Raw genomic sequence first — 17162 nt, forward strand, 5'->3', positions numbered from 1 at the left:
GATGTTCTGGAGCCCATCAACCTCTGCTTTAAGAATGCTGAATTCATTTGACTTTCATCAGACTGAATTTTTCCCTTCTCCTGTGTCACTTTCCCTTCTTTCCAAAGTGTGAAAGTATGTGAGCTGTGAGCATAACTGCAAACACAGGGAGCTGTTACATTGCACATTCCGTGTGGATATTTGGTGGCACTGAGCCCACAGCTTCCATGCCCTTACCTTTGCTCTGTAGTTTTTCATTGCTCATCTCTTTAATTGCAGTTAAACTTTAAAGCATCCTAGTTTTCTCTGAAGTGCTGAAGCTGGGCTGGAGGGAAAACATCACAGCTCTCTTTGAAGCTCAGTCCTTGGAGATGAACCTGCTGCTGAACTTGAGAGGACACAGTGGTGTCCGTCTGCAGATAAGATTGCTGATCTTCCTGAAGTGATTGGGCTGTCAGGCAGTCCTGCCTTCCACAGGACAAGAAAAGTATTCTTTTTAGATCAATATTTAAAAAATATTAATTTAACTAGGATTTTAAGAACCCTTGTCTCTAATGAGGATGTATACTACCTTCAGGAAAAAAGGATGAGTTGAAAGATAAGGCTTCCACAGAAGAGCCAGAGCACCAGTCTGCTATCCTTTTTACCTGGAACTTTTGTCTTCAGGGAAAGTATGGTTAAGCAGAGTCCTCTGGTTAAAGGAATGTTCAAAGTTGTGGGCCTTGGGAGAAGGGACTAGAGGACCTTGGAGGACTCTCAAAGCAGGGTGGCAGGCCAGGCAGAAGGAAGAGCACAGGCAAACATTGCTGGCTTGCTGACCTGCGCAAGCTGTTGAGCCTTTGCTAATAAGGTGTATGAAAATGAGGTGGTTGGAGGATAACAGTGAATCCTCAGCCCATTCTGAACGCTCTGCCAGCCCCAAAGCACAAAAGAGGAGAGCTCATGACCAGCTAAGCAGTAGTTTAGGAGTGACTGAGCAGACGCAAGACCAAAGTGGAAGTTGCTTCATGGGTGATGTGGTGAATTCTTTGGAATTTTTTTCTAAAGCCTCTTTCCAGCTGGTGACTACTCTGCAGGCTGAAAAAGAATGCAAACTTACATGCTGCAGCAAACATGCATCTCTCTGAAACCTAAAGTGGAACCACCATGGCAAGAAGATCCTCTCCCTGCATCATACATGAGTCTGAACGGGGCACAAGCCTGAATACACTGGGAGAAAAGGTCTAAACCATCCTGTCTCTTGAATGAAGCCATTTGAAAATGTTTTGCAGCCTGTTTGAAGGAGTAAAAAAAAACCAAAAAAACAAGTGATGTTGTGCTCTTCCAAATAAATGTAGATCTGGAGTTTGCTTTAGGGTCCTTGTAAAAGGAGCATTGATATCTTTCTCATTCCTCCCAGTCCCAGAGAGCTCAGCAACCTCTCTGTGAGTGAGCCCAAGCACACACTCACACACACTCCAAATTTTGGGCAAGTTTGTATTTGCATCCAAACAGTTTCCCCATCTGTTCTTGCTAGTTATTACAGGCCATTCTCTGGAGTGAGTTATTCTGGCTGCCACAACATCTGTGAGTGCTGTAATGAGGTTGGTTAGAATGTAACTCACTGAAGCAGCAAGAACTAATCACTGTATATTGATGGAAGATGTGCAGAGCCTTAGATGGAGAGTGCTGTAATAATCTTCTGGGTGTGTGTGTGGAGGGGGGGTGGAGGAAATTGTGTGTGTACACGTGTGGTAGTAAAATTACTCATTAGCTGCAGTAGGTCTCGTTATCTCAGGGAGGCACATCAATGATTCACTGCTTAACAGGGTGTTGGGAAATGCCTGCTTTACACAGAAGGCAGCCTGAACCAATATCCTGTGCAGTCCATGAGCACCTGTCTGGAACTGAAGGAATTTTAACTGCTTCTATTTTCTCTCCCAGATATTGGAACTCCCTGAGTAATCTTGTGGCTTCACTCCTGAATTCAGTCCGCTCCATTGCCTCCCTGTTGCTGCTTCTCTTCCTCTTCATCATCATCTTCTCCCTCCTGGGGATGCAGCTCTTTGGGGGCAAGTTTAACTTTGATGAGATGCAGACCAGGAGGAGTACATTTGACAACTTCCCTCAGTCCCTCCTCACTGTGTTTCAGGTAAGGGCACAAGTGGTCCTTGTGGGGCCAATATTTTGTGTTTTCATGGGGCAAGACAGGTCCTGCAGCCTGACAGTCCCCAGGGTGGGGCTGGACCCTGACAGCTCCAGGAGCAGGGTGCCAGCACAGGGTATTCCCTCCCAAAGTGGGAACCAAAGATGAAACCCCTGTGTGTTGCAAGGCCACAGACAAAGGGGTCTTTACAGGGCAGGACAAGAGAATAGCCATTGCCATGTCCCAGGGCAGCACTTGCTGCCAAAGCCCAGCCCTGCTGCTGTCCTGCCTGCTCTGGGGAACAAATACCTGTTCACCGTAATCCCTATAAATACCTGTTTAGCAGTGATCCCATGGCCTTTAAGCCCTCTGCAGCTTTGGGAGAGACCCACCAAGAGCATCAGGATCACGATTTCACTGAGATGTGAGGAGAAATGGCCTGGAGTGCTGTGCTGAGGGCAGTGTCATAGGCTGTGCAGCCTGTCTGAAACAGCAGGCATGGGAGGGAAATGCTTGGAACCACGGGGAGACTTGAGTGGATTTTTCTAGGACAGCCATTACCTTCAGCCATCATCTTCAAGAATACACTCTTTAGGACTTTTTCACACTTTGAGCACGGGCCTTCTTTGCATTTTCTTTGTTCTGTGGTTTGTTTTTTGTTTTTGTTTTTTTAATGTTCTAGATGGACACTGCCAGAGTCTCCATCAGCTCCATGCTGGGGGAGGGGGTGTTCTCTGGGACAGTGGGTATCTTTGTGTTAATGGGGTGTTCAAATTCTCTGTGTGGTCTAACACTGTATCCCTTATTGGTGGGAATGTGTCATTTAGATCCTGACTGGGGAGGACTGGAATTCGGTGATGTATGATGGGATCATGGCTTATGGCGGCCCCTCTTTTCCAGGAATGTTGGTCTGTATTTACTTCATCATCCTCTTCATCTGTGGAAACTGTATCCTTTGATGCTACTCTTTTCTGCAAGAAGGGGATGAATTAAAACCACTGTTTACTTTGTTATGTCACAAAATAGTGAATTTCACACCTCATGTTTTTGCCCTTTCCCTCGGTCTGAATTTTAGCATTTCACTGCCAAAAGTTTAAAAAGTTCATTTTATTTTAGCTGGTGCTAAGGCATATAAACAATTGTAAGAGCCAGCTAAATGCCAGTTGCACAAATGCTAGATTTTATTTAGTATCTTTACATGTTTAGTGTTTTTATTTTTCATTCCCCTTAGTTCACTCATAGGTTTGTCTTTCCTGCCTTCTCCACAAACTAATTTCTGGGTGTTCCTACTGTACTTACTGCGTTTTTTTTTTTACTTTAATGGCTTTTTTAGTAATATATTCCATGTGCTTCCATCCAAACCTTATGTGGAATAAAAATATGTATAATCTGCAATATGCTATATACAAATGCTGTAGTAGGAGTAACATATGTTTGACATAATTGATTTATGTGAGATCATGTATTAATTCATGTATAAACTAACAGGACCTGTGTTCCATTTCAGTCCCTGCAATCTGTGTGTTCTTCAAACAGAAAATGTGCTCTGTTATCTTCCAGCCTATGCTGGTCTTGAATAACTTCAGTTCTGTCTGGTTTAAGGTGAAGTGAGGGCACTGTACTCACCCCACAAAGCACATTGCAGGATTGTGCTGTGAGTGTCTCTTCACAGGAATTTGCATGTAGCATAGAGCTGCCTTTCTGTTCCCTATCTCAGTTTGCTCCAAATTTGTCCATGTTTAGTTGCTGCTTCCCTAATAAATGGCCCTCCTGTGTCAGAGGTGACATTTCCTTTTATACTGATGCTTCTATAAAGCCGCCTTATAGACTCAGCCCAGCTCTTCTGGCCTTTGCTCATAATTCACATCTCTCAAACCCCGTTATGTGACATTTTGGTTGACCTGCATGCCCTCACTTCAAAGTGAGGTGGTGCAATTCCACTTATCTGAAGGTCAAGGTAGGCAATCTGGCTGACAGCTTAAAAAAAAAAAGCTACAACTTGGATCTCCTTGTGAAAATGTGAGCCAACTCTACAGTGCTGGCTGACTTTGGAGCATTTAGACCTTGGAGCCCAGGGAGGGGGGATGTCTGTGTTTCCAGACTAAGCCTTGAACCAGGGTTTGCTTAAAAGTTATCATGGTACAATAAGACCTACACTCAAGAAATGCATAAAACAACCTTCTGGTCAGATTTGTAACATGAGACCTGAACACTGGCTGGTAAGACAAGAAAACAGCTGTGATTCCTTGCCCTGAAGCTACATGGGCATGAGTGGCCATGCATGGATTCTCTGTTAGGAGCTGGCAGAGTTGTCAGCTCAACCCTTCATTGTCCAGACTAAATTAACCTCAGAAATGCTCACCAGAGTCTCATGCTTGCTGTCCATAAAATCCACTTGTGCAACCTAAACTGTCCAAAGATGCAAAGCTTTCCATACTCCTCTTATGTTCAGTGGGATCCTCTTCACAAAGGGAGACACACTTGGGAAACTGGAAACTAAAATGTAAATTTGTAAATCTGCTGTTTTACATCAGCCACTCTGTTGTGAAATGTTGAAAACCCACAAAGTGTGTTATCTGTGTGGAAGGAAGGTGTAGGTTTGTGCATGATGGATATGCAGTTGTGTGAAATGGAAGTTTGGAAAATCCAAGAGATCTGATGACAAGTTGCTAAAAATTTTCAATTAAGAAACCTTTGGTATAATCTTTTTCTACAGTTTTCAAAGCCTGTTTTCTTTAAGTAGCACACAAACAGATATCCTGCTGAATGTATTTTTGGCCATTGCTGTGGACAACCTTGCTGATGCTGAGAGTTTAACATCTGCACAGAAAGAGGAGGAAGAGGAAAAAGAAAGGAAAAAGCTAGCTAGGTAAATCCATTTGCATATACCTATCTGCACACATTCCTGTAATTACACACAGCATGGATATATATGAATATGTTACCTATACATACATGTGTGCATATGTAATATATGTAATTATCTGTATGTGTATAGATTATATATGTCATTAATTATGTTTGGGGTTATGTATATATAAATTTTTATGCAAAGGAACTCCAGCTGTAAAACAAGAAGGTGTGAGCTAGGAGTCCCCCCAGGTGCAGTGGTGTGAGCTGAGGAAAGGAAGTTGGGTTACTGATGAGCTTTCAGAGCATCAGCAGAGAATGAGTATGGGTGTCAATCCAGTTTGAATCTCCCTGCTATCCTCTGATTGCTTTGGGCCACGAGGCACATTTTCTGTCATTCCCACCATGAGATTTAGCAGCTTCTTTTTCTTTTGATGCCACATGCTGTTTTTCCCTTGCCAGTTCTTTTAGTGTTTCTGCAGACGTTTAAGGGGCACAAGCTGGATGAGGAGCTGCTCTGTCATTCCCAGCTGCCAACAGCAGGGAAGCATCTCCTTCCTGGTTATTCCTATTCACTGTCTTCCAGGCTGCTTGGAGGGGATCTCCTGTGCAGCTCTTTCTGCTTCATCCTGCATGCAGCTCAGCAGATTTTCCTTTCTCTAGGGGTGCAGTGAGGGGCAAAACTTTTGTAGAAAATCCAGTTGGAAGCTCACAAGAAATGGGTTGAAAATGGTCCATGACTTTGTTGTTGGGTGAGCAAAGGGATTTCAGCTGACAGACCTAAAATATGCATTTTCACAAACACATGCCATTGAGAAAGATAAAAAATAAAAGGCCCTATATAAAAATAGATCAGAGCCTCTGCCTTTGCCTGCAGATGAGGACAAGGTGCAGCCACTGGTATGGAAGCTGAACTCAGAATGGAGATGCCAGCCAGCTGATTGTTTTCATGGTGTGTGCTGTACTACATGAAGTTCCTGAAAGGGAAGCAGCTTTCCACCTTTGTAACTCTTTTTACAATTTTTTTCTTGTAAAATTGCTAGGACTGCTAGTCCCGAAAAGAAACAGGAGATGGAAAAAACAGCTGTGGAGGAAGAGACAAAGGAGGAGAAAATTGAGCTGAAATCGATCACTGCTGATGGAGAGTCCCCACCTGCTACCAAGGTAAGGTCTGCTGGCAGCCAGCACTCTCTGTGCAGTGATGGCATGAGCAGCTTGGGTTTCCAGGGGAATGAAAACTGTCTGCCTTGTCTGATAAAGGCTTTGATGCTTCTCCTTCCATTTCTGTCAGATCAACGTGGATGATTATCAGCCCAATGAGAATGAAGAAAAGAGCCCTTATCCCACAACAGAAGCACCAGGTACACATCTCCTTCCTTGTATCCCTCACTCAACAAAGCTCCAGTTGTTAATGTACACAAAGCCAAACTGTGGTAGCAGGTCTGCTGGAAATGCTTTCATGATGGGACAGGATGGTGTCCTTGCATGTTTTTGCACAGGTGTGGTTTGGCCCTTTGAAGTCCCTATCCTGATCAATCATATTTGATTTGGTTCCCTGTAAAGCTCTTTACTGGAAAATACAGAGCTTTACAGAGAATCAAATCATATAAAAACCTGTTTCAAAATATGCACATGACACTGTTTTCAGTGTGCTTTATCAGTACTCAGTGGTCAGGGGTGTCTCACAACAGAAAGTCATGAAAGGGGAAAGTGCTAAATGCCTTTTTGCACTGTTTTCTAATCTAAAAGCACAGTGTGACACAGCATAACTCTAAAGGCATAAGATCTCAGCCTAAAAATGCAAGAAACAAGCTCTTGCATTAGTTAGGCTGGTTTTCAAGTCAGGTGGGCCTAATTAACCTCATTCTCAGATACTTGAAAGATTGGTTGAAGAAATCTCAGAACTTTAAGCAGTGTTCAAGAGAACCTGAATAGTGGGCAGGATTGGAGCTAGTCAGTTCAACTTCCAATCTTGGAAAAGTGCTGGACAAAAGGATTAAACTATATCACCACAAGATAAAGAGATGAAAAGCAGCCAACACAATTTGCCAAGAGCAAATCAAGTCAAGCCACCCTTATTTTCTTCTGAAAGGGGCTGAAGTGTTTTATTCTGAAAACGCCTGTAGACAGGAGAAAATAACTAGATGTAATATTCCTTAACTTTGCTAAGACTTCTGACCATCTCTTACAGTGTTCTCATAAACTGACTAGAAAAATCTGGTCTAGATGATGGTGAGAGAAATGATCAGGCCCTTTATGGGGAGGGTAGTGATAGCCCAAGTGAGTTTGTACAACCCAAAAGCCTGTCTGGAGTTCAGCTCAGTTCATCGTTAATGACCTGAATGATGGAAGAGGCAATATGCTTATTACATTTGTAGATGACATGAAGCTAGGAAGGACAAGGAGTGTGCTGGAGGGCAGCATTAGAATTCAAAGAGCTCCTGAGGTCCTGGATAAATGGTCTAAATAAAATTGAAAGTGCCAGGCTCTATGCATAGACAGGAATAAACAATTCACAAAGAAAGGCTCTTAGGTGACAGCTAGTTAGGTAACAGTCCTTGAGAAAAGGATCTGAATCTTATGACCACAAGCTCAACAGATGTCAGCAACAGTTTGCTGTCTTTGAAAAGGCAAGCAAGTAGTGAGATTTATAACACAGAGGAAGAATGGGCCTTTTGTCCAGTTATGGGTTTGTTTGAACTGGTCAATGGAAGCTATTCAGAGCAAAGCAATTGTTTTATTGTGTTCAACATTGATAAGATCTTTGCAATCTGGAATATCATATCTCTTTTTGGGTTAAGAGAAGTGGGGCTGAACAGAAGAGAATGGTGAAAACAATGCTAGTAGGTAGCAAGAACTAAGATTGGATAAAATTTGCTCATTTGACTTAGGAAAGATGGGAGAAACATCTTCATATTCCTAAAAACCTTCTACAGATTAGGAGGAGAATTATCTCCATTATGAAGCAACAGATTTTATAGGATTCACAGCAGACAATTTTCTAATGGTGAGGCAGTAAAAGTTCCCAGAGATGGTTGTGGAAGCCCAGCACCACTGGATGTTGTTAAGGACAGGTCAGAAAATGTCTCCCAGAAAAGGCTTAGATATAATAATTAATTGGACCTGGCTTGGCAGAGGCATGAACCAGAGGGCCTTTTGTGATCCTTCCCTGCCTTTCTCTTCTGTGTTTCTGTGATTATGTAACAGGCTATATTAGGCTATAAAACACTTTCTCTTCTATTCCATGATTCCTAATAAATAAATGTCTGATAATAGGTTGATTTGATAGGGTAAAAAAGAACACAAAAGTTCATTTTGAGTAGATGGACAAGAGCTTCAGACAAGAATAATGGAAAACTGTTCATTGCATTTGATTTTCAGTACAAGAAGTCCTCACATATGCTGTACTTGTGTTCTTCCATATTTATAGCAAATTTATCAGGAGTAGAGTGTGGTTCTAATTTGTGCAATGCTATTTTAACACTGCCTGAGGAAGGTCACTCTGGATTTAATCTTTCCATCACCTCTATAGGCCCAGGCACTTAGTGGATACACATCCCCAGTTGCTACAGGGTTTGTGGGAGTCTTTAGTAAGAAGCACAAATTAAAACATCTTGATAGAGTTTTGTTTCTGTTTCTTGGCTGGCTTGGATTTGCAGAAAATTACTTTTTTTTCAAGTGAAACAACAGTCATCTGAATGTCAATTTTAAGTCTACTGCTAATAGAATTGGGGTTTATTTACTTTCTGTAGATAGCTTAGAAAGATAAGCTTATAAATGAAAAATATAACAAAACACTACTTTCTGGGGTTTTTTGCCATGCATAGAATTAGAGTGCAGAAAATGAAGTGAAAACACTTTAAATGCCTGCCTCAGAGTGCCAATCCCTGTCTTAGCATACTTTTGAACACAACCTAAAATTTGAATGGATTATCAGGTTTTCTCCTGTCTCCTATTAAAAATGCAAAGGGACACCATCTTACTTACTTGCCATTGTATGGCATCAATGCCATTTCAACACAGGCCTTTTCCCTGAATTGTTTATCAATTCCTTGTGAAGACTGAAGATTCAGTGTTCAGAAACCATTTGAACTGGTTACCTCATTTATTTTTCCTCACATAGGTCCTTTGCTAACCTGCCTTGCTCATTCTCTGACTTGTTTCTGCTCCTTAAAGCAGTTTTCTCAATACCCTCTCCTGACTCTGCTTGCTGCACAGTGCTGCCCCTCAGCCCCAGAGTGGTTGCAGCTCCTCAGGTCACCTGGTCTCTTTTTAGGAAGGACAGACTAGCTCTCCCAGATATTTGTGTACACTAGGAGGATTATTATGATGATATGTTTATTGCAGGAAGACAGGGAGCTAGCCTTGCAGTCTAGTACAGAAATAGACAAAGAATTTGGAACGTCAGATGAAGGTAAAAGCTTGGGATGATTCATGGGAGCTTGGAGCAAAATAATGTCCTTATAGGAGAGTTCTGGTCTTTGTACAGTAAAAAAAACCCTCCACATCATCGAATTTCTCACTGATGCTGCCCTGTAGCCTGTTTGTGCTTGTCTCCACAGCCAAAGAACATTTGCTTCCACAAATGTGAGCAGCTGTGCTGCTTCTATATGGAGGTAGATAGCATGGGCAGTGACCTGGGATGAGGCTGTAATCATGTTATTCTTTGTGAATTTGGCCCTCAATGTTTCCTTTCTTCTGTGCCCTAAACTCTAAGTGAAAAGTAGAACATTGCTCTTTATCTATGCCTGAGGAACTGAATGTGTTTTTTAGTCTGGAAGTATTTGGTTCCCAGAGTCATTAATCTATATTTCTTGCTGTATGGCAGACAGGAGAAAAAGAGGAGAGGAACAATGTTCTTTATGGTCTTCATGGGGCTGATCCTTCTGCTGAAGATCTATTTTCCAGAGGCATTGCTCCATGCCCATTTAAAAGTGTATTTTAAGCATTCCTCTGAGTAATAAAAGAAGAATGATCTCACATTGAAGGCGCAGAGCAGGGACCCAGAATACTCTTCTTAAGTATGAGTTTCAAATATCCCACATGATCCCAGGCATTGGTTTTCTGGCCTGTTCAAGAAGAAAAAGAATTTGCTTATCTCACTCTTTGTCAGCCTTCTCTGAAGCCCGCAGATAAAAGGTGCACGTGCAAGGTATGGTTATATTACATAAACCTGCACATTAACCTTAACACCTCTTTTACAAGTCCTGCGTAAAGAAGTACTTCTGAAAGATGTTTCTTTAACTATTAAAGCCTGTAGAAAGAGTATTATGAAGTATATTACACATAAAATTGAGCTGTTAAAAAATAGACTGACTTAAAAAGTACAAACTCTCTGTACCAGCTCAAACATTTATGCAAAGATCTATCAAGTGAATTTGAGCTGAACTCTTGGTACTGGAAGTATAAAGAAAGAATCCTATTTACATGTAATAATGGCATGCCTTCAGAATGGGCACTTTTCTCCTCTCTCTGATATCTAGATCAGGATCTGTGCTGATTCATCTGTTCTTTCTGATGTGTCCTGTAAGCAGATCAAGTACAGTATCTCACCCTAAAGGAACACCATTCCTGGAGCTTATCTCCCTTTATGGACTCAAGATGAACCTTTTAATTAGAGTATCCTCCTTTGCACTGCCTGGAAGATGAATCAGTTGTATCTAGCATGTAAGGCTCCTTTCTTAAAGATTTTTTCCTGTCTTGCTGATTAAGTGAGAGGATTGGGATCTTTAAAACAGCAAAATCCTATCATGTCAATTACAAAACAACCTCTGCCTTCAGCCGGTTGAAGAAATCCTCAAAGGCAGAAGCTTCTTTTTCAGGTACCACTTAGCCTTCATCTCTGCTTTTTCTATCTTGAAGATGCTCACTGATCTGCCTGGAGATGACACAGGTTCAAGAGTCTCAGCCTCATTCCCATGTTTCTGACCTTCCCCCCCACCCTAAATTATAAAAGGGGACAATTTTAGGACTTTCTGATCAGTGTAAGTCAATGTGTATGTGCTCACTGTTTGTTCTGGGGCATACATGTGCTCATCCAGACACAGCTCCAGATGTAGCAGCAGCTCCATGGAGATGCTCACAAATAGAAGAAAAACAATCTTGATAAGCTGGAGGGATGGTCAAAAGAAAAAAATATGCCCTTCAGTAAGGATGAGGTCTAAGTGCCACCTTTGGGAATAGTCAGCAGCAGAAATGCAGAGGGGGGAGTGACAGGCCAGATTGTGGCTCTGTGGTAAATAATCTGTGCTTTGTGCATATCTGACACTGGTGGCAAATTAATGCCAAAGTGAAATGAAAAGTTTCCATGAAGGACATTCAACAGGAAGATAATATCACAAGATATAAGAAGTAATCTAGCTTTCATCTGAAGCAGTAAAACCTCAACTGCAGGTTAATCCTGCAGACGATGTGGGAGCAAGTAGCAGGAATGATCAGAGACCTGGGCAACACAGCACCTCAGGAAAGGCTGCTGCTGTTTTGCTCTAGGAACCAGATATTCTCCCAGAGGCACAAGAGTGGTCCTCAAATGCAAAAGCTTTCTGCAAGAGGAAGGCAATTTTTAATTTTCTGTGTCCATGGAAAATAAGAAAACAAATAATGGATCTAGACCTCAGCAAGAAGGATTCAAATGAGCCATTAGAATCTTAGAAAAGCCATAGAAAACAAACCTTTCTGTTTGTTTTTTGCAGCAGGAACTGTGAGGCATCTGAGGAGAGTGTTGTGAGGATGTTGTAGGTTTACCAGCACTAATGGTTTTACAGAGAGACGAGACCAGTGTCTGCCAGGGTGAGCACTGGGTAAAGGGCGCTGCCTCAAAGGAAGGAAGGGCAAGGAAAGTCAAGGCTTCAGCATCCTATTTTAATGATTTTTAGCTCTAGTTATGACAGAGACAAATGCCTCAGCACTTTGGAATGGGTTGTGTTTTGCAATAAAAGACAAAAACGTTTCTTGCAGCAGAGGAAGACGAGGAGGAACCTGAGATGCCTGTCGGCCCTCGACCTCGCCCAATGTCTGAGCTGCACCTCAAGGAAAAGGCTGTGCCCATGCCCGATGCCAGTGCTTTTTTCATCTTCAGCCCTAACAACAGGTACTTGAGAGATTGGTTAGCCAGAAGAAGGAGGTGAAGGGCTGGTACCCCTTTCACACTGGGCCACAAAAGTGATGAGGTGCAGAGCTCCCTCTCAGCAGTTCATATCTGAGGCCTTCTCTGACCCATCTCTCCGTTAAGACAGGAAACCCTATGAAACCACAACTGCAGGGAAAATATTCAGTGGGAGCTCACGGGACATACAAAGCTGATTGAGGACACAAATCATGAAAGCTTCATAAATAAGGGACACAGAGGCGAGTCAGTAATTGGAATTTCCTGACACATCCAGGTCCAAGCCGCAGGAGAGCCATCATGCAATCAGTCAAGTGGAAGGTAGCAGCTTCCTGTCCTAAGGGCTGCCCAAAATCCACTCCCAGTAGGGAGCTCATGTGTCTCTGCTCATTGCTGCACATCAAGAATGAGCAAAAAGAGGAAATGAGAAGGTGGGAGAGTCCATAGCTCTGAGAGGAGCCTAGGAAGCACAGTCCTCCTCTCACACTTCACCCATGGGCTCCTACAATGCAGCCTCATGTTGTCACACCTGCCTTTCCAAAGGAGATGTGCAGGACCTGTGAGCTGAGGGCTGTTAGGAGCCAGGTGAGTTTATCTTTGCAAGGGCACAGCAGTGAGATCACTGCCCAATGCTCTGTGCAGCACCACAAATTCGTGTCTCTCCTAAGGACTCAGCCTTCAAACACAGCCCAGAGGAAGGCAGGGCTGTTCCTGCACCGCTGAATTCAAAGCCATTTGTCCCAGCAGAGCTTGTGCCACTCCTTCTTGGCTATATGTAACAGGGAGGGACTGAGGATGGCTGGGGCTCGTGGACTGTAATGCTAGCTGTGCCACCCACCCCCTGTCATTTGTAGAACTAAATTAACCTCTGCAGTCATCTGTAAAATTGCTGTAATAGGGACTTGGAGCCCTAACAGCCAAGAGTAGAGCTAAATAGATTAATGAAGTGCCTGTAGAATTATGCACAGGGCTGTTATGGGGTTTAACTCCTCACATCCTGCTACCAACATATGAAAGTGGTGTAATGGTCTCCAGTAAGGCAGTTTGATGGGAGACTGCTCCTTCTTTGCCTTCTAGTTTCCCACTAAAAGCACCAAGTGGGCCTATGTTTAGCATACAAACTGCATGGCATGATGTCTCTCAGAAGCCATTTCCTGCCCTATATCCATTTGGCCAGGCCTGTACTCTGTTAGCAAGGTAGAAAGCCCCCTCAGCTCCTGTTGAGTGCAAGCTCAGAAAGACATTGGCACCCTAAAACCCTTTCTGATGCCTTCCTCCTGAATGAAGCAGGAATGGTTCCATAAATGAAAGCGAGGGATATAATTCTGAGCTGGCAGGTTTCAGGCCACATGGAAATCACAAAAAGCTCTGTCAGGAGGGAGTGATTGTTCTCCATTCAAACAGATGGAGTGTGAGTCCTGTGTGGAGAGCCAGCACTGCCCTGCACACCTTGTTGCTGTGCTGGGGTAGAGGGAAGATGCTCTGCAGGGCAATCCTCCAGTCCTGCTGGCAGAAGAGGAGGGGGGAAATGTTTCCTTGCTGTTCTTTGAGAGCTGAAGTTGTGCCTCTCCCCTCTCTTGCAGGTTCCGTGTGCACTGCCACCGCATCGTTAACGATAACATTTTCACCAACCTGATCCTGTTCTTCATCCTGCTCAGCAGCATCTCCCTGGCAGCTGAGGACCCCGTGAGACACCTCTCCTTTAGGAACCAAGTATGCTCCATATCCTCCTTCCCTCACTGGGGATTGCAAGTGTGGGACAAGCTGATCATGATTTGAAGCCAGGAAAGGCAGAAGAGGCTGCATCAGAGGCTTGGGAGTGCCTGCCTTCCATGATTTCTGCCTTTTGTAGGCTGTGTGTGAAAATCATTAGGTTTTTTGCAGGAAACATGAGTCAGTGCAGAATCTGGCCTCTAGTTCACTTCAGAAGTGTGTGTAGGGAAAGGAAGAACAGGAGGCTGAAGCAAAATTATTGTTCCCTGGGATTAAAGCAGTAGAAATGATCTTTAAAAACATTGATTGTGGATATAGATAATTCAATATTGAGGGTTTTTCAGGTTCCCTGTGGAACATTTGTTCTGCTGCCACATGCTGTCTTTTAAACTAAAAGCCCAGGGCCTGATTTTCATTTTATTCACACTGGTGTAAATCAGGAGTAATATTCCTGAATTTGATGCTGTCACTCTGGGGAAAATTGATGTCATCATGGTTAGAATCAGATTTTTTGAACACAAGCTGCAAAGCTATCATTAAATTTGAGATAACCCTCAAAAAATATGCTGTGCTCCTCTCCTTACCTGCCTGGGGAGAGAAGAGGAAGGCATTCAGCATCAAGATACATTCTCACCCTCTTTCCTGACCATTTTTATTTGCCCTTTGAAATGTTCATTGCTCCTTTAACTTTGCCAGTGGTTGTTTCCATTAGTCAGAGGTCATTGCAGAAATGAGGAGTCAGCAGGCATATGCAAGGCCTCTGATTTCTGGTGTCTGCAGTGGCATTTTGGTGCCTTGATGCCTGAAGACTTTGCTAGGATTGAAGAGTGGGATGGTTTTTCCTTGTTTAATAATACAACCTTAATTTAATGCTCCCTGAAATATCCTGGCCTGAGAATGCATTTGAACACATATGTGCATGCAGAGAAGGTGTTAATGGAAGTCTATTCCTGAGCATATCTCAGAGTGGCTTTGCATTTTGTCCTGAAGGAGGATGCTAAATAATCCAGCCAAACCTGTGCCACCAATAACCCACTTGTGCACAAGTGAGGGTGCCCACCATGTAGGGATAACTGAATGCCAATATGTATTAGTGCTGCAGCATGTCAGCTGGCAGATGGGCTCCTGACATGCCACAGAAACTGTCACAGAGTCTGTAGCAGAGACATTTAAATGAGATAGAGAAAAAAGAGTCAGAGCTGGTTGTCCTGGATTAAAGAGCTGAAGGTTTGAGGCAAAGCATTGTTTTGTGTATGTAAAGCCATTGGTGTTGCATGAAAATCTGTGTTTAACTTTTGCAGGTACAGATGTTTAAAATGTATCATACAAGGGGACACTGGCAAGACATTTGGGTTGCAAATGTGGCCTGCCTTGGCACTGTGACAGTAGAACAGTGAGATCCTGTCCTGCCCTGTGCCCACACAGAGGCCTGGGAGGAAAAGGAAGAAAGCAAGCTGAAAGCAAGCTGAAATCAAGCTGAAAGCAAAGCTGCCTCTGCCTTCACTCAGCATGAGCCTGTGTGCCAGGACTGGGCGTGCTGCTGGCACAGACCATCCCAGAGCAGGAAAACAGGGACAGAGACCCCAGCAAGGGCTGGTGGAGAGGCTTGGCCCTGCTCTTTCCTGGGGCAGGCTGTGTCCTTCTGTGTCACACAGGGCTCAGGCAGAGAGTGCTTGAAGTGCCAGCCCAGTCTGACCAAACAGCCCTTGAAGTCCAAGCAAGTGCTAAGACTGTGCTCACCATATTCTGCTGTTAGCACCTTGGCAAGGTGCTCATTCATTTTAACATGTTCTAGAGCAAGTTCATATTTAGATAATAAAAAATATGCCAGCTGATAAGTGGGACTGCCTGCGCAGTAGGGGCAGTGACCATTTTCATTAGGCATGATTTCATCTTTGCTAGCTGCACCTTTGGGGCCACATTCAGCAGTGTGTTCCAGCTCCTTTGCAGGCCCCTGGTGAGGCAAAGAAGCAACAGGTACAGCTTAATCACTCACTTTAATCAAGTTTGCAGCTTCTTTATGTTGCTGGAGTCATGCAAAGAAGTTAGAGAGTTCCCATGAATCTGGCCCATTGATTATAAAATTATTCCATTGATAAAATAATCAAATGTCAAGACTTACAAAGCAGCAAGGCAAAAGGATATTTCCAGTTGTAAGTAAATTAATATAGGTTAAAATCAAGATCTGTCCCTTTGAAATGGCCCTTTCTTAATTCTTTAAGCTGCAAAAATTGATATAGTCAAGACAGCCTCGAGAAGAATTTGGGATTAAAAATTGAGCAGTGACCTGGAGAATTTTGGGTCATGTGGTAGCAGTAAGTGATACATCCCCCCATTTGACATAAAGTGTCTGCAATTCAATCCAGATTTGGACTGTGCTTAAATAGAGTACTGTGAAATAACCCTGGAGCTTGCAGTAGCTGTCCCTCTGCATACCAAGCTGTAAGAATTTAGCCACCTATAAATCTGAGTGAGGATACAGGCACTGAGATACAATAAACCCCTGTGGGATGGGAACAGGCAGTTTCCTGGTTTATGTTTCTTAGTGTTTTAGCAGCAAAGGTCCAAATTTCACAAATTATCAGTTTTCTACATATATAGCTTCCATATATTGGCTTTCTAATTTAAAACATGTTTATGGTAAAACCACAGTAAACCATGGTTATGGTACTTCTGATGTTCAACATTTGTAGTGTAGATAGCACTAAAGTGGATTGGGATGTTAAAATATATTGGAAACAAAGAGAGTTCAATCCTGGTCCCATAAATCAGTGAGAAATTTCCCATTTACTGTGGGATGCCAACATATTAGCAGTGAAGGACATTCTTGTCCTTGATGCTGCTACTTTGAAAGCCCCTTTACACTTCTCACTGCCTCCTGTGACACCACTTTTGTGGTCTGCTGTGCATGCCATGAGTTTCTCCATCACCAGCTTCCTGGGAATGATGAGCATTTCAGCTGGCTGGTTATTCAGGATGCAAATAGAAAGATGCAGGATCTAAGTTAGGCACCTTTAGCAAATGACCAAATTATGGTTGCAATACAAGGGCTGGGATTCTGTTCAATTGGCAGAGTCTTTGTTATTCATCCTAATCCAGAGCAATTCAGGACAGAGAAAAGAAATAGCTAGAGTATGATTTTGCAGTTTGCTTTCCTTCCTTTGAGAGAGGCACAGAACAAGACTGAATGGAAGTTAATAAGAAGGAATCTAATGTTTTCCACTGAGAGACCAGGCATTCTTTGTACTCTCAGTTTGGAATCCTATTTGGGAAAACCCTTGAATGTTCTTTATGAGATTTAAAAAAAAAAAAAATCTTACAGCAACCAAAAAGTTATTTTGCCTCTATAGTGCTCATGGGATTGTAACTCAGGAAAGATTTCATGTAATG

The 17162-nt window shown here is 43.0% G+C and overlaps 1 protein-coding gene across 1 annotated transcript in view; it reads left to right on the forward strand.

Moving 5' to 3' along the window:
• Positions 1-17162, forward strand: part of CACNA1C (calcium voltage-gated channel subunit alpha1 C) — a 409783-nt gene that overhangs the window by 310305 nt on the left and 82316 nt on the right. The window contains exons 14-20 of the mRNA XM_059471692.1: positions 1903-2110; positions 2932-3052; positions 4859-4973; positions 5998-6118; positions 6246-6315; positions 11912-12044; positions 13643-13772. Coding sequence (XP_059327675.1) covers positions 1903-2110; positions 2932-3052; positions 4859-4973; positions 5998-6118; positions 6246-6315; positions 11912-12044; positions 13643-13772 — 898 coding nt within the window. The remainder of the gene's footprint in view (positions 1-1902; positions 2111-2931; positions 3053-4858; positions 4974-5997; positions 6119-6245; positions 6316-11911; positions 12045-13642; positions 13773-17162) is intronic.

Source organism: Ammospiza nelsoni, chromosome 5 (assembly GCF_027579445.1).
Source record: "Ammospiza nelsoni isolate bAmmNel1 chromosome 5, bAmmNel1.pri, whole genome shotgun sequence".
In the NCBI taxonomy this organism is placed as follows: domain Eukaryota; kingdom Metazoa; phylum Chordata; class Aves; order Passeriformes; family Passerellidae; genus Ammospiza; species Ammospiza nelsoni.